Source organism: Podarcis liolepis, assembly GCF_965112155.1.
Source record: "Podarcis liolepis genome assembly, chromosome: 2".
In the NCBI taxonomy this organism is placed as follows: domain Eukaryota; kingdom Metazoa; phylum Chordata; class Lepidosauria; order Squamata; family Lacertidae; genus Podarcis; species Podarcis liolepis.
In genome coordinates, this window is record NC_139555.1 from 111,329,337 (window position 1) to 111,349,689 (window position 20,353).

At 49.8% G+C, this 20,353-nt stretch overlaps 3 protein-coding genes and 1 long non-coding RNA gene across 4 annotated transcripts in view; 2 read left to right on the plus strand and 2 right to left on the minus strand.

Annotated features, from left to right (window-relative positions):
- Nucleotides 1-2,743, minus strand: part of PRRT1 (proline rich transmembrane protein 1) — a 28,822-nt gene extending 26,079 nt beyond the window's left edge. The window contains exon 1 of the mRNA XM_083493374.1: nt 2,449-2,743. Within this exon, the coding sequence (XP_083349500.1) occupies nt 2,449-2,467 (19 nt within the window). The 5' untranslated portion in view covers nt 2,468-2,743. The remainder of the gene's footprint in view (nt 1-2,448) is intronic.
- Nucleotides 2,744-6,608: 3,865 nt separating this feature from the next.
- Nucleotides 6,609-11,850, plus strand: SLC25A53 (solute carrier family 25 member 53). The gene is made up of 2 exons (XM_083489529.1): nt 6,609-7,467; nt 9,703-11,850. Exon 2 carries the CDS (start codon nt 9,741-9,743, stop codon nt 10,593-10,595), a length of 855 nt encoding a protein of 284 aa, XP_083345655.1. The 5' UTR covers nt 6,609-7,467; nt 9,703-9,740; the 3' UTR covers nt 10,596-11,850.
- Nucleotides 11,851-13,461: 1,611 nt separating this feature from the next.
- On the plus strand, nt 13,462-18,855 carry LOC310702029 (thymosin beta-15A homolog). Its single transcript, XM_083493638.1, has 3 exons — nt 13,462-13,604; nt 16,462-16,596; nt 18,414-18,855. The coding sequence occupies exons 2-3, from the start codon at nt 16,497-16,499 to the stop codon at nt 18,449-18,451; spliced, it is 138 nt and encodes a 45-aa protein (XP_083349764.1). The 5' UTR covers nt 13,462-13,604; nt 16,462-16,496; the 3' UTR covers nt 18,452-18,855.
- On the minus strand, nt 14,128-16,566 carry LOC310702225. Its single transcript, XR_014523376.1, has 2 exons — nt 16,438-16,566; nt 14,128-15,562 (listed from the first exon to the last, which is right to left on the minus strand). It is a non-coding gene; the product is annotated as an uncharacterized lncRNA (long non-coding RNA).
- Nucleotides 18,856-20,353: the final 1,498 nt, after the last annotated feature.

Sequence of the window (20,353 nt, forward strand, 5' to 3'; positions counted from 1 at the left end):
GATGTGGCCTGAGGAGAGGTGTGTGGCCTCTGGAGAGTTCTGAGGGCCAAGTAGAGAGGCGTAGAGGGCCGCATTCAGCCCCAGGCCCCAGCCTCCATACATACCCCAGGTATCAGATCATTTGTGACAGGATAAAAGAACATGCAAAAGCTGTGTCAGTGAATTTGTGTTTCGGAGGTTGTGGTCCGACTTCCTTTGCAAATGATGGGAAAATGCAAAGGCCAAAGGGAGCTATGTTTACATGATAGCGGTGCACGGAGTGTGTGTGTGTGTGTGTGTGTGTGTGTGTGTGTGTAATATTGGCAAGTAAGGTGCTGGAGGAGACTCTTGAGAGTCCCATGGACTTCAAGAAGATCAAACCTCTCCATTCTGAAGGAAATCAGCCCTGAGTGCTCACTGGAAGGACAGATCCTGAAGCTGAGGCTCCAATACTTTAGCCACCTCATGAGAAGAGAAGACTCCCTGGAAAAGACCCTGATGTTGGGAAAGATGGAGCGCACAAGGAGAAGGGGACGACAGAGGACGAGATGGTTGGATAGTATTCTTGAACTGCGGGAGGCAGTGGAAGACAGGAGTGCCTGGCGTGCTCTGGTCCATGGGGTCACAAAGAGTCGGACTAAACAACAACAACAACAAAGGAAGAATCTTGAGAGAACCGAGTTCTGACAGCTCAGCTGGTAGAGCGTGAGACCCTTAAACTCAGGGTTGTGGGTTCAAGTCCCACGTTGGGCAAAAAGATTCCTTTTTGCAGGGGGTTGGACTAGATGACCCTCGTGATCCCTTCCAAATCTACAGTTCTATGGTTCTATCTGATTGACCAAAGGTTCATACCACATCCCTTCCTTTTCTTAAATGCAAGCAGAGTCACAATGAAGGAAAGCGCTTTAGATATTCTTATGAATTCTGGATGCACTTGAGCCACTCCTTAGATGCCCACGCCATTCCTTCTATATCAAGGGGAAGCCCTTCTTTAGATGTCGCCCATTTGCCATGTTGGACTGGATTGGTGGCAGCCCGAGTCCAGTATCTGGAAGGCACCCTTGTTCTGCCTCTGGAGGAACAAGGGACGAACAAACACTGGGACCCACAGAGACCTCTTCACCCCCTGCCCCAAAGGCAGAATCCTAAGCAAACAGACCTAGCCTGACACCATTTCTAACACAGAGACGCTGTGCGGCTCACACCTCAAACCCCGTTGTGTACCCCCACACTCAAAAAAACAAGATATGATATATAAATACAGCCTTCTCTCCACAGCAAAAATGCAGATGCACATTCCTCATGGCAATATTTGGCGAGGCAGTATAAACAGAAGCAGCTCCACTTGTCATGTCATATCAGTGGCATAATCCCTCTGCTCTCTGTACCTGCCGGATCCCATCTCCCATTTCACACCCTGCCTGATACACACACACACCCCGAACACCCAGACACATAACAGATGACATCACAAAGTGATGCGCACACAGTTACCCCCGGCACAGCGCTCCTGCTAAACAGTCTCACACCTCGCACATGGAATCTTGTGTCCCTCACCCGTTGCCCACGCTACCTGTGCCCGTGACCTCCGTGGAAACATCTGATCAATGCACAAGCCCACCCAACTCTCCAGCGTACCAAACATCCTCCTTTCTGTGCATGTTTGAGGGAGAAAAAAGCCCAAATAATTGCAAGCGCATTACACACACACACACACACACACACGGTTGAGGCTAACTCTCTTTTTCTCAGAAATTAACGGGCCTTTATTAGCTATATTTATTCATTTCAATGGGGTTGCTCTGAGCAGGACCAGCACTGATGCAATCTACAGGCCCCAGCTGACTGCACAACCTGGCCTTTGGAAAGGCCATATACACAGATACCTTCAGCTTCTGCACCCCTCCTTTGCACACCTGTCAACACAACCACATAGGCATTTTCCACAACAGCTTCGCAGCACAAATCCCAGCAACCGAGTGATAGGCAGGCACGGTTGCGAGAGCCTTCTGCAGGCAGGCACCCGCGCAAGAACTGCGCTCCGCTCCTCACGGCGGACCCATGCTCCCTCTCAAATTTCTCCTCTGCAAGCTGCATTCGTGGATAGAACATTGCACCGGAATATTTCCATTCTGCACAACGCGCAGCATTTGCACGACCCCCTCCTGACAGCACCACACACGGAGGGATAATTCCCACACACAGCTTGATGGGCACATGTGCAAAAAAAAACCCCAATATATATATGTATCTCAGATCTGCATCAGAGGGAATGGCACACGCTATATATATATATATATATATATATAAACAGTCTTCATGTGCCGTTCCCTCTGATGCAGATCTGATCTTTCCCCCCTCCCTAACCCCACCAAACGCCCACCTTGCGCCCAACTACCCACGCGGGCCCGATCCCCGCCTGATCGTTCCCCACCAGCAGCATCCTTTATTAAGAGACCCATCCTTCACCTGTTTTCTCCGAAGACATCTCTGCCGCTGCTCTCGACGTGGCTGCCCCTCTGTGTCTGTGTGTCTGTTGTAGAGGCGGGTGGGGGGGTTAGAGACCCACCGGAGGAGGGAGAGAAAGCTCTCTGCGTCACCCCCCACCAAGAAAAGCCTCCCTCGCCGTCTCCTCCTGTCTCTGCCTTTGCTTTGCCTCCCTCCCTCTTTCTCTCTCTCTCTCCCTCCTTCCCCGGACGAGCCACGCGGCTCTTGCTGTCCCTGCGAAGATGATGGGGGGCGATGGAGCGAGAAAGAGGCGCGCGCGGGTGGGGTGTGTTGGGGGGGGGGAGTTAAAGGGCCAGGCGGCTTCACGGGCAACCCACGGAGCCCACCTCTCGGGTGTTTTTCTCCTGCGGTGCGGGATAGCTCGCTTTCAGACCCAGGAGGACTTTCATGGGTCTCTGACATACATATATATATACACAGGAAGCTGCGTTGTAATTTTTGGTCCCATCCAGCCGCATATTGTCGACACTGACTGGCAGCAGCAGGAGATGCCAGGGATCGAACTTGGGATTTTCGGCATTCAAAGCAGATGCTCTACCTATCATTGTAGAGCTGGAAAGGATCCCCCAAAGGTCATCTAGTCCAGCCCCCTGCAAAGGCAGGAATCTCAAGTAAAGCATCCATGGCAGGTGGGCCATCCAACCGAAAACCTCCAAGGAAGGAGAGCCCACAAACCCCCAAGAGAGTCCGTCCCACTGTCAGAAAGTTCTTTCTCTTGTTTAGTTAGAATCTCCTTTCTTGTAACTTGAAGCCCTTGTCTCGGGTCATATGGTCCAGAGCAGGAGAAAAACGAGCTTCCTCCATCTTCCATGTAACAGCGCTTGAGATATTTGAAGGTGACTATCCTATATCCTAAGGGACGTGGGTGGCGCTGTGGGTTAAACCACAGAGCCTAGGACTTGCCGATCAGAAGGTTGGCGGTTCGAATCCCCACAACGGGGTGAGCTCCCGTTGCTCAGTCCCTGCTCCTGCCAGCCTAGCAGTTCGAAAGTACATCAAAGTACAAGTAGATAAATAGGTACCGCTCCAGCGGGAAGGTAAACGGTGTTTCTGTGTGCTGCTCTGGTTCGCCAGAAGCGGCTTAGTCATGCTGACCACATGACCCGGAAGCTGTACGCCGGCTCCCTCAGCCAATAAAGCGAGATGAGCGCCACAACCCCAGAGTCGGCCACGACTGGACCTAATGGTCAGGGGTCCCTTTACCTTTACCTTATGCTATATCCTCTCAGTCTTCTCTTTTCCGGGCTGAGCATATCCAGCTCCTTCAGTCATTCCTCATCAGGCTTGGTTTCCAGACCCTTGATCATCTTGGTTGCCCTCCTCTGCACACATTCCAGCTTGTCGATATCCTTCTTAAATTGTGGCGCCCAGAACTGGACACAGTATTCCAGGTGTGGTCTAACCGAGGCAGAACAGAGCAGTACTATGACTTCCCTTGACCTGCACACTACGCAGTCTAGAATGGCATTTGCTTTTTTTGCTGATGCAAATGCATTTTGCTGATGCATTTTTGCTGACTCCTTTGACTCGTGTTAAGTAAAACCCCTTACTTAACCCCTACTGAGCTCTGGGCCTTCCACAAGCCTGTCGACCCTGGCAGTGGTTGCCTTTCCAGTCAGGCTTGTTGCCTGATTCGGGAACTTTGCACTTTTCTGCCATACCGTGGTACCTGTACGGGTTAAGAACTTAATTCGTTCTGGAGGTCTATTCTTAAACTGAAACTGTTCTTAACCTGAAGCACCACTTTAGCTAATGGGGCCTCCTACTGCCGCTGTGCCGCCGGAGCATGATTTCTGTTCTCATCCTGAAGCAAAGTTCTTAACCCGAGGTACTATTTCTGGGTTAGTGGAGTCTGTAACCTGAAGCATATGTAACCCGAGGTACCACTGTATACACCACTGAGCCCTTCCAGTGTGGTGTAGTGGTTAAGAGCGGTAGACTCGTAATCTGGTGAACCGGGTTCGCTTCCCCGCTCCTCCACATGCAGCTGCTGGGTGACCTTGGGCCAGTCACACTTCTCTGCAGGTCGCAATTTGCCGCTTCTGTGCATGCGCGTGACGTCATTTTGAGCGTCTGCGCATGCGTGAGTGGCGAAACCCGGAAGTAACGCGTTCCATTACTTCCGGGTCGCTGCGGAGCGCAACCTGAAAATGCTCAACCTGAAGCAACTTTAACCTGAGGTATGATTGTAGATTTGCCTCTCGCACCTGCTAGCCATTGGGGTCTGGTGGGCCACTGCAAGAAGAGAAGAAGAAGAAGAAGAAGAAGAAGAAGAAGAAGAAGAAGAAGAAGAAGAAGAAGAAGAAGAGTTTGGATTTGATACCCCGCCTTTCACTCCCTTTAAGGAGTCTCAAAGCGGCTAACATTCTCCTTTCCCTTCCTCCCCCACAACAAACACTCTGTGAGGTGAGTGGGGCTGAGAGACTTCAGAGAAGTGTGACTGGCCCAAGGTCACCCAGCAGCTGCATGTGGAGGAGCGGAGACGCGAACCCGGTTCCCCAGATTAGGAGACTACCGCTCTTAACCACTACACCACACTGGCTCTCCACCGCTGGAATTAAAGAAAGAGGGAGCTTAAATAAAGATGGAAAGAAGAAAAAGTTCCTAACAGAGAAGAATGGCAGATCAAGTTGATGGATTATGCCGAAATGGCTAAAATGACCGGAAGAATCAGAAATGAGAAAGACAAAATTTTTAATAAGGAATGGGGAAAAATTATAACTTATTTTATTGTAAACAGTTAAAAGGATTGGAATATCACTTGTAGTTTAATGGTGAATTTTGGATACAATGGAGAGATAGAAGATTTGGGTTCTTATAAAAGATGCAGGAGGAAATGATTAACAGTAGGACCCAGAAAAGGGAGGACAGAAGTCCAAGAGATCCTTTGGAATCTTGCTTTTATGTTGTGTGCTGGATATGTGATGTAAAATTTCAATGGAATCTTTTTGCGGCTCTTCCAATTCATCAAAACAAGGTTTTTTTTTTTGCTTCTAATATAGCAGGTACATCCATTATTTATTTATTTTTGACCCCTTGAAATCTCCCACGTGTTCCTCCTTTAAAAGTGGGGGTCAGGGTAACCTGGGAAGGATTTGCAAAGGGGTAGATGGAATTGGTGGGGAAGGGTAGGGGCCCCCTAGCAGGGGCGTAGCAATGGGAGTGCAGGCAGCACCGGGTGTCAGCAGTGGCGTAGCGTGGGTTGTCAGCACCCGGGGCAAGGCAAGTAATTTGCGTCCCCTAACCCGTGGATTTTAGCACTCGAGTCTCTTCCACTAGAGGTGCGAGTGCGAGTGCCCCCCATATGTTGCGCCCGGTGCGGCCGGCCCCCCTGCACCCCCCACGCTACGCCACTGGGTGTCAGGCTGAAGGGGGGGATACCATTTGGTGCGCGCCACGTGACTCCCCAAAACCCAGCGAGCGGAAAAGCCGCTGCTACCACTCTCTCCTTCCCCTGGCTCGCTGTAGGCTTGGGAGTCGTGGGGGGGGGCAAATGGGTTGCAAAAGAGTGATCCCATCCCCAAACTAAGCAGCCTTCCACTTCCAGCCAGACAGCGGTGGATTTAACTTTCCACATCAACATCAAGGGCTCCCTAGTATTGCATATAATTTTCTTTCTTTCTTTTTTCAAAAAAAAATATTGGTTTTCCAAATTTACAACAAACACACATAGAAAAAAACATTACAATATTAAAACGAAAAAACAAGCAAACATATAAACGCCTAACCGTTTGAAGCCCTCTTTAATTTTCTTTTGTTAAATGACTTCCTCAAATCCCCCCTGAGTTTCCATAAATCTCATTGTAGCAGTTTTCCAATATCCACTTTCTAAAAAACTTAACTTATTCAAATTGCTATCTTTCTTTCTCTTAATGATAATTTCAATCCATAATGTTATACAATTCAACATATTTTACTCCTAGGCCAATTTGGTACTTACAAATAGTTCTACTTATATTATATTAGAATATCTAGCTAAATAATCCTTAAATTTCTTCCAATCTTCTTGATATGCCTCCTCTTTCTGATCGCGGATCCTTCCAGTCAGGTCAGCCATCTCCAAAAAGTCCATCATCTTCATCTGCCATTCCTCCACTGTTGGTATTTCTTGCATACAAAAACAATCTAACATCCTTTTTGGGCAATTCCAATCCTGCATATAACTTTCTTAATGGGGGGGGGGGACTTTCCTGAATTCCACAGCGATTCTCCCCGCCCCCCTGCCCCAATCAAGAGTGGTTTTGTACAACACTCACAGAGACACAGTGGCCCTAGAATAAAATAACAAATAAGGAAATGGGGTGGGTACCCCACAAAAAAATCATAGAATTGTAGAGTTGGAAGGGATCTCCAAGGCTCATCTAGTCCAACCCCGTCGCGTGCAGGAATCTCATCCAAAGCAATCCAGGTATTGATTGGAGGAAATTATTGCGGCTCCTGATGGAGAGCGCGTGGTGCTGTGCTTTTTGCTTAATGTTTTGCTGACAGTTCTGCGTTTCAAAATATCATTCAAAGAAGCACGTGGGAGCTAGTAGCCACTTTCTGCGTTGTCTCGCAGGGTATTTGGGGAGCGGGGGAGAGAAGCCTTTCGTTTAATTTTCTGCAAAGCAGCTTAATTTTCTGCAAAGCGCTCGGTTGCAAGACGGGGTTGGGCTCTCCTGACGCCAAAGGATGCAGCGACTGCATCTTTGGCTGCTGAGCAGGAGAGCACAGGCAGCCGGAAGTCCATGGACCGCGCAGACAGCAGCAGCAGCAGCTTCTTGTGAGAAAGGAAGTGGGAGGCGTCTCTCTCTCTCTCTCTGCAACCCCCCCCCCCTGGCACCTGGAAGAATAGAGTAAGTGAGCGAGAGAGTTAAGGGAGGAGGATGGCACGGGGACAGATCTCCTGGCCTGTGGCTGCTGTTTCTTTGGAGCGCTGCAAGGAAGAGCTGCACCTTTGAGCATCACTTGGGGCCTTTAGGAAGGAGAAGATTTGTTCAGGTACCCGAGCCAAGGCCGGTGGCTGATGCATCACCCTCTGCCAAAATGTGGGGCTTTCAGAGGCTGCTGGCCAGAGGATTGGGGGATGGAGGGTGGTGGTGGTGGGAATCTGCCTGCCCCTCTGCGATGGGACCTCCTAATGAACGGCGATCCCCTGCAGCCTGATGGAGCCTTACGGAGACTCAGCAAATGCAACCCCACCCCATTTTGCAGGTCGATTCATGCGAGGCCTGATCTATGCATGCAGCCAAATGAGGTGGTAGAGCAGATCTGAAGGAGAGATCTAAGGCTGGATCAGGCCAGTGGCTCACCTAGTGCAGCCTTCTGCTCTCCGGCCAGAAACCCCTTAGCATCACCTTTCCGAGAAGAAAGTGAGCCCTCCTGCAACATTACTGCAGATCTGAGGAGGATAAAAGCTCCAGGCCACAACAGAGCCTTTGCTTCCCTCCTCTCTCCCAGCCCCGCTTCTTATGAAGGGGCCAGTATTTATGTTAGGAAAAGACAGGGCACTCATCTTCTGTCTGGCTCTGTCTAGCAGAATCGGAATGATATGTCTCAACAAGAGATGTTTTAATTTTCTTTTGACCCCACGTGCTGAGAAAAATCTGTCAGAATCTTTCTACAATTTCTACTTTTAGTTAAGTATTTTTAATTGCTTTACTTCATTTAAGGGGGGGCCGCTTGCCCTCCCCGGCTACATCTCTGGGTGACAGACCCCTCATGTTAGTCATATAAGTCTCCGTATCTCTTCATAGGAACCTAGGACTCCGTCTTGCCCAGTCAGGGTGTTGGCCCACCTACCCCAATATTGTCTACACTGACTGGCAGCAATTTATCTCCAGGGTCTCATGCGTGGGAGGGGGGTGTCTTCCCCAGCTGTGAAGCTGGTGGTGCTGAAGTCTAAACCACTGAGCCTCTTGGGCTTGCCGATCAGGTCAGCAGTTTGAATCCCCACTACAGGGTGAGCTCCCGTTGCTCTGTCCCAACTTCTGCCAACCTAGCAGTTCGAAAGCACACCAGCGCAAGTAGATAAATAGGTACCACTGTGGCGGGAAGGTAAACGGTGTTTCCGTGCACTCTGGCTTCCGTCATGGTGTTCTGTTGCACCAGAAGCACTTTAGTCCTTCTGGCCACATGACCTGGAAAGCTGTCTGTGGACAAATGCCGGCCCCTTCGGCCTGAAAGCGAGATGAGCACCGCAACCCCATAGTCGCCTTTGACTGGACTTAACCATCCAGGGGTCCTTTCCCCTTTCCCTTTCCCAGCCCTGCCTAGTGATGCCACAGGGGACTGAACCATGTGGCATTGCAAATTGTGCCATTTGGCGTTCCTTCTGAGTCAGCAGAGTCACTCAGAAAGTCTCCCAGAATCTTCTTCCTCAGTTCAGCTCATCTGTTGGTGAATTCCCATGTGGGAATCAACCCCTTGCCCATGCCAGTTCTGCTTCAAATATTTCTTGAAGAATTAACATTACAACTTATGCAACTATTGGCCTGAGGAAAATAAATCGAAACTATATACAGAGAATCATTCCTCATCTGTGCTCTCTAGCCATCCGGCCAAGGTAACAGCTACAATACTGTCCTCCAGAGCACGTCTAATAAAGAAGTCTATTGCTAAGGAAACCCTGTTGCTGGGGAAGACCTGTTGCAGGGAGAAACTTGTTGCTAGGGGCAAAACTATGCAAGGATCATTTCAAGTCTGTTTTTAGATTACACTAACACCAGGGAGCTTCTGCATGCGCAGGGAGTTAAGGGGCTTCTTGGTAGTGGCACCCACCCTGAGGAACACCCTCCCATCAGATGTCAAGGAGATAAGCAACGACAGTCATTTCTCGGGTTGAAGTTGCTTCAGGTTGAGCGTTTTCGGGTTGCGCTCCATGGCAACCCGGAAGTAACGGAATGCATTACTTCCAGGTTTCGCCGCTCGCATGCGCAGACGCTCAAAATGGCATCATGCGCATGCGCAGAAGCGGTGAATTGCAGACGCGGTTTGCGTTCGCTTCAGGATGCGAATGGGGCTCTGGAACGGATCCCGTTCACATCCAGAGGTACCACTGTATAAAACCTTTCGAAGACACCTGAAGGCCACCCTATATAGGGAAGTTTTTAATGTTTTATTATGTTTTTAAATATGCTGGAAGCTGCCCAAGTGGCTGAGGCAACCCAGTCACATGGGTGGGGTACAAATACTAAAATTATTGTTGTTATTATTTCTCTCTTCCAAATCTTGCAGTCCAAAAGAGGAAGACTCCCAGCAGGAACTCATAGAAGATGGAGGAGAATCACCACAAAAGATGGAGCTCCGCCAGCTGTGCTGTGGGAGCTGCTTCCAGCTTCGCCACCACACTGGTGACCTTTCCCGTCTACAAGACCATTTTCCGCCAGCAGCTCCACGCCTTATCCATCACAGAGGCCATCGGTCAGCTGCGCCAGGAGGGCCTTGCCGGCTTCGCACGAGGCATTGCTCCTCCGCTCCTGGCCAGGACGCTGCAAGGGGCCTTGATGTACGGCACCCACGACAACCTCCTCCGTGCCTTTTCAGACAGGTCCCCTGGGCCTTACTCGCTGAGAGACCGAGCCTTCGCAGGCCTCCTCTCGGGCTTCCTGGAAGCGCTGGCCTTTGGTCCCTTCGAGAGGGTCCAGAACATTCTCCAGGACGGGCGGACCGTGAGGAGATTCCCCACAACCTGGAGCATCCTGGAGGAATTCAACTCCTACGCCCTCAAGGAGAGGCTGGCCCTGGGCTACTACCGAGGCCTCAGCCTCATCCTGACCCGCAATGGCCTGGGCTGTGCCCTCTACTTCTCCTTCAAGGACCCCCTCCGCGATGGCCTGTCTGACAGGGCCTTGCCCCGCTGGCTCCCTGCCCTGGTGTCGGGCAGCGTGAATGGAACCGCCATCTCCTTCCTCCTCTTCCCTCTCGGCGTCCTCATCGCCAACGTGCAGTCTCAGGTTGGGAAGGAGGAAACCCTCAGACTCCCGGCGGCGGCTGCAGCCGTCTGGAGGGCTCGGGGCAGGAAAGCCACGCTCCTCTACAGAGGAGGGTCCCTGCTCATCCTCCGGGCCGGAGTCACATGGGGCCTCACCACAGCCATCTATGACTTGCTCGTGGACATCAGGGGCTAGGAGCCCCTATCCCATCCCGTTAAGGCCTTCCCAGAGTGGGGGACATTATTCTGGGCCAGGCCAGAGAGGAAAGGTCCCCGTAGGGGAGGCAGGGAGAGGAAAACAGCACGGAAGACTGTTAAGTTGTGGGTAGACATAGCAGACGAACGCAGCGATTCTCCAAACAGCTCTTTATTTGTAAGCTGGAACAGAACTGAACTGAAGGGTTCAGCCAGCCTGCTTAGATAGAGTTCCAGTACAACGTAACTGTAACAACTTTCTGTAACTATCCAATCACTGAACGTCACTTTTGATCCTTTATTTGCATATGTGGACCTGAACTATCTACAGTATCCCCCTGCTGGCCCAGGGTGATAACTTCAGTACATAACAAGGACAATGTTTAATCTTGGGGTGAGGTGGGGAAGAGACCCAGTTCTAGAGCAAAACAGCAGGTGGAAAATACAGGTCGCAGAATCTTCTGCAGAAACCTGAGGCTGATGGAGAAACACCTGCTGATCTTGCCACCTAAGGCCTTCTCCTCGATCCAGTCTGTGCCTCCAACTGCAGTCCTCAGCACCATCAGAAGTGGTTCCCATTGAGATGGGGACCTGCCTCTGAGGAACAGGCGCTTGCCTGGGGCTGGGCAGGACCAAAACTGGAGGTCCACACCTCAGGTTCTTCCTTTTCATACTATATGCGGGCAGTGCTGGTTTTCTAGAAAAAGAGGTGCCGCAACTCACCGTGAATGCCTCCCTCATTCTCTTAGAATGGGAATGGTGCCCACCTGAGAAGTGCCTGAACCCACCTGAGAGGTGCCAGGTGAGCTCCAGCTGAGGGGGAAAAACTTGCTGCATGCGGGTATTAATTAATTTAAGCTGCAGTGCTAAACAAGCATAAGGGGAAGTCCCTTTGAACATACTGCCACTTTCTTCTGAGTAAACGCAAGGGGGCTTCCACTGTTAACAAACCAGGGAAGCAAGGAACAAACAATGCAATGGTTGAATTAATTTGCACACTAAAGACTTTGATAAGCCAAACTCACCTCTGACTCTTCTGAGGAAGTGGGCCTGTACTTATTGCTGCAGATATATGCACCCGCATGCATACCTAGTTATTCAGTATTACAGTATACAGACACAAATCATTATGTGTAATGCAGTAAACTTTGCTTTTTTTAAGTGAGCTGTATCTCTGTACTGACTAATGGCATGAATTAAACTGATTCAGTAGAAAGAACTATTCGAATAATTACCTGAAGCTGGTCATGACTAGCCATTATTATTTTATTTTGTTATACCTGTAAATAAATTAAATTTAAAACATGAATTCATTACTGTATGCTGATAATGGAAAATAATAATCAAAGTCCTGGCTTTGGAGCTCCCACATTCCGCCACTGGTTGGCGCTCAAAGCAGCAGTGAAGTTTTTAATTTTTAAAATGTTTTTAAATATGCTGGAGGGACGCGGGTGGCGCTGTGGTTTAAACCACAGAGCCTAGGACTTGCTGATCAGAAGGTTGGCGGTTCGAATCCCTGCGATGGGGTGAGCTCCCATTGTTCGGTCCCTGCTCCTGCCAGCCTAGCAGTTCGAAAGCACATCAAAAGTGCAAGTAGATAAATAGGTACCACTCCAGCGGGAAGCTAAACGGCGTTTCCGTGCGCTGCTCTGGTTCGCCAGAAGCGGCTTAGTCATGCTGGCCACATGACCCGGAAACTGTATGCCGACTCCCTCGGCCAATAAAGCAAGATGAGCGCCGCAACCCCAGAGTTTGTCACAACTGGACCTAATGGTCAGGGGTCCCTTTACCTTACCTTAGGTTAAGTACATACAGTAATTCATTCTGAAGGTCCGTTCTTAACCTGAAACTGTTCTTAACCTGAAGCACCACTTTAGCTAATGGGGCCTCCTGCTGCCGCCGCACGATTTCTGTTCTCATCCTGAAACAAAGTTCTTAACCCGAGGTTATATTTCTGAGTTAGCGGACTCTGTAACCTGAAGCGTATGTAACCTAAAGCGTCTGTAACCCGAGGTACCATTGTACCTGGCAGTCAGAAATGGGCCCCTTGTCACAATTTCAAAACTCACCCATCTATCCCGCCCTAAAAATTCATCGATCCGTTGGCTGGTGGCCAGCAGACATCTGACATGTGTTGCTAGGAAGAACACCAGCCATCGAGACAGGCCGGGCTCGCAAGGGTGTTGTAAGAATTACTGCAAGAACGAATCAATGCAGGTGGGGCGCTATCAGCACGGACAAACATGTCCTGTTTACTCCGTGGTCACTTGGGGCTTACTTTCGAGTAAGTGTGGCAAGGTCGAGGAACCAAGCAAGGTTACGGGAAAGCTCGGCCGTGCTGTCATTTCGATCAGATGACAATCCATTTGGCGGCGGAGAGGGATCAGTCAGAGGACACGCATCGGGGGCTGCCGGGAACAGTTCCCGTGTCTAGGCAAAGACGACTTTCCCGGGCGGGAGAGGCGTTGTCACCATTCCGTTGCCCGGGGGCACCATGCACGACAGCGCGCATCGAGCCGTCGGGGTGATTTCCTGCTGGCACATTGGGGGGGGGCGACAGAGGGGCGCCACATCCTCGCTACTGGACCTAGAGTGGGCTGGCAGGGACTGGAAGGCAAAGACTTCCGAGGGAAGGTTTCTCATGGGATGCTTTGAAATTCCTGCCTTGCTGGGGGGGTTGGACTAGATGCCTCCTGGTGTCCCCTTTCAACACTAGGGTTGGGCATTCAGAAAAACCCAACCTGCCTTATCGGCCCCCGGTGGCCACGTGCTGCCCCTGCCAGCTCGGGCATGCCCTCCCGAGGAGCGGGGGGCGGGGAGGCGGGCCCGCCCCGTCCAGCCCTGGGGCGCGTAGTTTTCTCCGCCGCGGCCGCCGCAGTCCAGCCAGGCGAGGGGACTACACTTCCCGGCGTGCCGCGCGGCTCGACGCCAGCTATAAAAACGCCGCCCCGGACACGTTGCCTTCGGAGAGCGCGGTGCGGATCAGTTCGAGGGCTGCAGACAGTTGAAGGTAGCGGGGAGAAAGAGGGGCGGTGGCCGGAGCTTTGTGTCCGGGGCTGTTGGGCTGTGCCGTCCAGGGGCGCGTGGCGGGGGGGTTGCAAAGCCTGGGGAGGGGGCGCTGCTTGCTTTGATCTTCCTGGGCGCGGCGCCGGGTGGGATCCCTTGGGGCGGGCGCGTTATGGCGAGGGAGGGGGCGGCATGCACATGCTTCCGAAATGCTTGTCCGACGTTGACCTGGATGCACGGGGGATTAAGCGTTTCCCTTGCTCCTGCGAGGTGCAGGATCCTGTGGGTGTGTCCGGCGAATTCGGTGCATGCCTGTTTTGCAGTTTGGTTTGGGACCCCATCGCGGTAAAGATGGTTTGGGGGCCATCGAACACTTGTGCTGCTGTTCGGAGGGAGAGAAACCCGAGCTCGCGTTCAGACGACCAAACTGACTCGCATCAGCTGTCGGGCAACGGGAGCAGCCAGGGAGGAGGAACGGTGCAGAACTTTCGAACAACATGCACCTTGAACAATAGGTTTTCTTGAAAAAAATAAATCTCCAGTATGTTGCTTCCTGCCTGATAACGCTTGTAATAGTACGATGACTTAACTATGTCAATAGTGAGGGGAGAGATATTGTGTTGCACAGTACATAATGGCTTTTCCCACCTGCCTTGCCCCACCCTCCAGACCTAGGAGCCTTCACAGAATCATAGGGTTGGAAGGGACCCAGGGGTCATCTAGTCCAACCCCTGCAATGCAGGTATCTCAACTGAAGCATCCATGACAGGTGGCCACGCAACTCTGCTTTAAAACCTCCTAGGAGAGGTCTACAACTCCCACAGAGTCTGTTCCACTAGCAAACAGCTCTTACTGTCAGAAAGTTCTGGTGTCCTTTCTTGTCACTTGAAGCCCTTGGTGCGAGTCCTGCCCTCCAGAGCAGGGAAAAGAGAGCCGTTTCCAGTGGAAAAAAACTGAGGGGGGGAGAGAGACTCTGTTTGCCTTTGTGGGTGTTTGATTTCACCTGTGCTGCCCCTCCTTCAAAAGGGAGTTGCTACCTTGGCAGGGCACTGAGTTTATGTGTATTTTATCGAGCTCAATAGAACGAAATATGAGTCACAGGGGCATGGAGAGTGTATGTATTGACTTAACAGTACTTGGTCTTAATTAATTCTAACATTGCTTTATAGATTATAAATGCTGTATCAATTTGTTCATCACATATGTTCTATTACATTTTATCATGCTGGTTATTTGTAAGCCACTTTGGGATTCCTTTGAATGAAAAACAGCAAATAAAAAACATTTTGTGCAAGGCTCCCGCTGGCAGCCGGAGCGACAAGGGCACAAGGCTATTCAATATAGGGCTTTGTGGACCAGCTGCAGCCTCCCCGCCCCACACTGTGGCTGGCAAAAAAAACCAGCTGCACCAATACAAGATGGGGGACACACACCTTATACAGTACGCATGAAAAGGATCTAGGGGTCTTGGTGGACCACAAGTTTAACAAGTGTCAACAGTGTGATGCAGCAGCAAAAAAAGCTAATGTTATTCTAGGCTGCATCAAGAGAAGTATAGTGTCCAGATCAAGGGAAGTAATAGTGCCGCTCTATTCTGCCTTGGTCAGACCACACCCGGAGTACTGTGTCCTGTTCTGGGCACCACAATTTAAAAAGGATGTTGACAAGCTGGAACATGTGCAGAGGAGGACAACCAAGATGATCAAGTGAGGAACAGTTGAAGGAGCAGTTTATGTTTAGCCTGAGGGAGGAAGGGGAGATTGAGAGGAGATCGGACACCCATCTTCAAATATCTTAAGGGCTGTCATGTGGAAGAGGGGGAAAACTTGTTTTCTCCTGCTCTGGAGGGTAGGACTCGAAGCAGTGGCTCCAAGCGCCATGAAAGGAGATTCCTAAACACTAGGAAGAACTTTCTGACAGCAAGAGCTGCTTGACAGTGGAATGGACTCCCTTGGGCTCTGCCTCCTGGAGGTTTTTAAGCAGAGGTTGGGTGGTCGTCTGTACGATCTAGTTGAGATTTGTGCCCTGCGAGGAGTTGGACTCTAGGGGTTCCTTCCAACTCTACAATTCTATGATTTCAAATTATGTTTTATGCCCTTTAAGAACAAATGTGCCGGGTGTTTTGGTGCACTTGTGCATGTCTTATCTAAATGGGGGTGCCAAGCCCAGGGGTCAGCAAACTTTTTCGGCAGGGGGCCGGTCCACTGTCCCTCAGACCATGTGGGGGGCCAGACTAGATTTTGAAAAGGAAAAGGAAAAATGAACGAATTCCTATGCCCCACAAATAACCCAGAGATGCCTTTTAAATACAGTGGTACCTCGGGTTACATACACTTCAGGTTACATATGCTTCAGGTTACAGACTCCGCTAACCCAGAAATAGTACCTCAGGCTAAGAACTTTGCTTCAGGATGAGAACAGAAATTGCGTGGCGGCAGCGGGAGGCCCCATTAGCTAAAGTGGTGCTTCAGGTTAAGAACCGTTTCAGGTTAAGAACGGACCTCTGGAACAAATTAAGTTCTTAACCCGAGGTACCACTTTAAAGGCACACATTCTACTCATGTAAAAACACCAGGCAGGCCCCACAAATAACCCAGAGATGCATTTTAAATAAAAGGACACATTCTACTTATGTAAAAATGCGCTGATTCCCGGACCGTCTGCGGGCCAGATTTAGAAGGCAATTGGGCCGGATCTGGCCACCAGGCCTTAGTTTACCTACCCCTGCCCAAGCCTTTGACCCGGGTGAAATAAAGCCGTGTGTGTGTGTGTGTAGTGGGGGGTTGCCTCTCCCTCTGCTGTTTGGGTGCTGCCTCTCCCCCCACCCCACCCTTAACGGAAGTGTCTGTGCTTTCTTGCAGTTCTCAAGTTGTCGTCTCGCTTCCTTGTGGCCAAGATGTGTGACAAACCCGACCTCTCCGAAGTGGAGAAGTTTGATAAGAAGAAGCTCAAGAAAACCAACACGGAGGAGAAGAACACGCTTCCTTCGCAGGAGAGTAAGTGTTTCCTGGGACAGAGCCTTCCCTGCGGGCGTAACTGGGACTCTGGTTTCCCTAAGCTCTGCAACTTGGGGAAGGGCAAACTTGACCCACGGCTTGGCGGGGCAGCTGGTTGCAGCTTCAAGCAAGAGCCCACGCAGCTCGCCCAGTTCACTGGCGTCTCCGGGGGGTGGGCAAGAGAGGTCCCTGCCTGAAACCACGGAGAGTGTAGGCAATACTGAACAGGGTCTGACCAGAGTCTGGTGCTGCTGGGAAAGCCCAGGGCAGACTGGCGCTGCTTGGGAGTCCCACAGAAGCGCCTTGACTGCCTGACCCCTGGCTGGGCTTGTTCTGCCTTCAGCGGCCCCACCCCTGGGATTGGCGCTCCGGATAAAACTGGATTCCTCTTTCCTCTACTTCTGGTTCCTGGTAAGGAAGGAGGAGTATCCTGTGGCAGCAGAGGGGCTGCTGCTGCTGCTTTCTGTCGACATCATCCGACAGGAATCTGGCTACTGAGGAGGAGCTGAGCATGTCTGGGCATTTCAGGGCCCCACCTGAAAAAGAGTTTTTGCACTCGGCTGGCTAGCTGCGTGAGGCCTCCATGCCTGCCCCTGAAGACCCACTTTTTATTAGTAGTAGTATTTTTAAAAAAGAATTTCAGGTATTTGAAATAAGTGATGAAAGAAAATTGGGGGGGGGGAGTGCAAACAATGCAAGAAGAAAGGTATAGTGTAATTCAGGGGTCAGCAGACTTTTTCAGCAGGGGGCCGGTCCACTGTCCCTCAGACCTTGTGGGGGGCCGGACTATACTGCATTTTGAAAAAAAAAATATGAACGAATTCCTATGCCCCACAAATAACCCAGAGATGCATTTTAAATAATAGCACACATTCTACTCATGTAAAAACACCAGGCAGGCCCCACAAATAACCCAAATAAAAGGGCACATTCTACTCACACTGATTCCCGGACTGTCCACGGGCTGGATTTAGAAGGCAATTGGGCCAAATCTGGCCCCCGGGCCTTAGTTTGCCTACCCATGGTATAATCCAATGTGTAGAATCGGTTACATTTCAATACATTATTATATAATAATGTCCTAATACATACATGATTATTAGTAACATATTATATGCTGTATAAGCTCATACCAAATGTCAATATATTCATCCAAAGTCTACATCTATAAGCAATCCATTCATATGTTTGAAACACAGGTATATAAACTGCAGTTGCAATATAAGGGATTGATATTTGGACTGGAGCATAATTGAAATTAGTAAGATTTTGGAATGCAGAAACAAAGAAAATGATCAAGCCATTAATACTAGCATGTGGGGGAGGTACCTAAATTGTATAATTTAGCATCACAGTGATTAGTATTATTAATTGTATTATAATTTCGCATTGTTATAATGAGGCTATTATTGGATTGTTATAATTGAAAACTAATAAAAATTATTATCAAGGTTAATAATCTAGTTTACGGTCGCCCCAATGTCTAGGTGCCATTTTCCCCGCCTAGAGGAGTTTCGTTATTATTATTCATTTCACTTCCGTACTGCTTTATAATTTAAAGAAAAAAATCGCCGAACCATATTTATTTACCTACTTAACTTACAAAGCTGCCCCATAGCAGAAGTACTCTAGGAAGCCAGTGTGGTGGAGTGGTTATCGAGTGGGAGATCTGGGTTCAAGTCCCCACTCAGTCATGAAGCTCACAGCCTCTTAAGGAATCTCCATGTAGTCGCATTTGGACCCATTCCAGTCGCAAAACACGCCTGGGTAATGTTTAACACTTGCCAGAGCCCTAATAGTTCCTCCTTCTCTTTCAGCCATCGAACAGGAGAAGGAATCTGCGAAGTGCTCATAGAGAAGGCCTCTCCGCATGGAAACATCCACGTTCTTCCTCCCTTTTTTTTAATCGAGTGAGGTGTTTTTGTAATATGATGATGTCTGTTGTGTATATTGAGCAACGCAACCTCCTCTTTAGCTGCTTCGGGGGGCCTTGGAGACCTGCCCCCTCCCCATTTATTCCTGGGCCGCTTCCCGTTTTGGGGCTGCCAAAGGGGTGGGCAAAGGATGCCAAGAAAGAAAAGAGTTCTGGGGCTCACGCCCCCCCCCCCCGCAAACCCCTCTCCTTCCTCTTCCCACACGCAGCAGCTCCACAAAGTGCCACGGCCTCAAACCTCTTTCAGCAGCTTTCCTCAATTTGTTTTTCCTACAAATGAAATGGAGAAATACCTGTGAAAAATAAAGGAACATGAACTCCTTCAAGGTTGTCTTTTGTGTCTTTGTCAGAACTGCGGAGACCTGTTGCTGCTTCCTCCCTTGTGGATTAAAGGTAAAGGGACCCCTGACCATTAGGTCCAGTCGTGGCCGACTCTGGGGTTGCAGTGCTCATCTCGCTTTATTGGCCGAGGGAGCCGGTGTACAGCTTCCGGGTCATGTGGCCAGCATAACTAAGCCGCTTCTGGCGAACCAGAGCAGCACACGGAAACGCTGTTTACCTTCCCGCCAGAGCGGTACCTATTTATCTACTTGCACTTTGACGTGCTTTCAAACTGCTAGGTTGGCAGGAGCAGGGATCGAGCAACGGGAGCTCACCCCGTCACGGGGATTCGAACCACTGACCTTCTGATCGGCAAGTCCTAGGCTCTGTGGTTTAACCCACAGCGCCACCCGCATCGCTCCCTTGTGGATTGCATATCCTCAAAAGTCTCCCGGTTTTCCAGGGACAGTCCTGGAATTACAGAAGCCATCTTGGTTTCTAATTTGATCCCAGAATGTCCCGGTTTTCCTTTTTCCTCCACCTCTTAGAGAAGAATTAAAAGTGGTGTGTGTGTGTGTGTGTGAGAGAGAGAGAGAGAGAGAGAGAGAGAGAGAGAGCGCGCGATTGGGTACGAAAACAGTCCTGTTTATACTGAAAATAAAAACCAAATGAAGGAAACATTGAAGCTGGCATACAAAGCCCTATAATTTTGAAGGAAGATGTCACCAATCCACTTGAAATTCTTTCATTGCAGTGCTTCATATGTTACAACAATGGCGGATTTTTGCATTTTTATTGCAGGCCGACTATGCATGGCTTGTAGCATTTGAAGGACGACTGTGGGCTGCTCCACACTTATGTCCCATCAGGTGAAAAGGCAGGAAATAAACAAATAAATAAATAAAACTTGATCACTGTACACTGATCTGTTTTTACCCATGCATGTTCATCCGTGGATGAGTGCATCCTCACCACAGAATATGCGCCATGCCTTACATTGTGTTAAGAACAATTAAAAATAAAGGTGGGGGGAAGCTATTGAAACATGCAAAAAAAAAGTTTATAATAGGTATTTTTGACTTGCTTTGGGGAGACAGAAATCTGCCTTTTGCTGTGATGCGTGAAGTTGCAGTAAGACAGCAAAACGGCTACAAACAGAATACTTGGGGCATGTTTGTCCCCATTCCTAATCAAGATTAAAGTATAATCCTATAAGGTAAAGAAATAAAAAAGTATAATCCTATAAGGTAAAGAAAGAAAAAGGTAAAGGACCCTTGGATGGTTAATTCCAGTCAAAGGTGACTTGTGCTGTGGCACTCATCTCACTTTCAGGCCGAGGGAACCGGCGTTAGTCCACAGACAGCATTCTGGGTCATGTGGCAGCATGACTAGACTGCTTCTGGTGCAACGAGACACCATGATGGAAACCAGAGTGCACGGAAATGCCATTCACCTTCCTGCCACTGGCGTGCTTTCGAACTGCTAGGTTGGCAGGAGCTAGGA

What these genes read in the sequence shown, in the direction of transcription:
- SLC25A53 (XM_083489529.1), top strand. Translation starts at nt 9,741, where the DNA reads ATGGAGGAGAATCACCACAAAAGATGGAGCTCCGCCAGCTGTGCTGTG.
- LOC310702029 (XM_083493638.1), top strand. Translation starts at nt 16,497, where the DNA reads ATGTGTGACAAACCCGACCTCTCCGAAGTGGAGAAGTTTGATAAGAAG. An exon ending in CACGCTTCCTTCGCAGGAGA is followed by an intron (nt 16,597 to 18,413) that starts GTAAGTGTTTCC and finishes CTTCTCTTTCAG; the next exon opens with CCATCGAACAGGAGAAGGAA.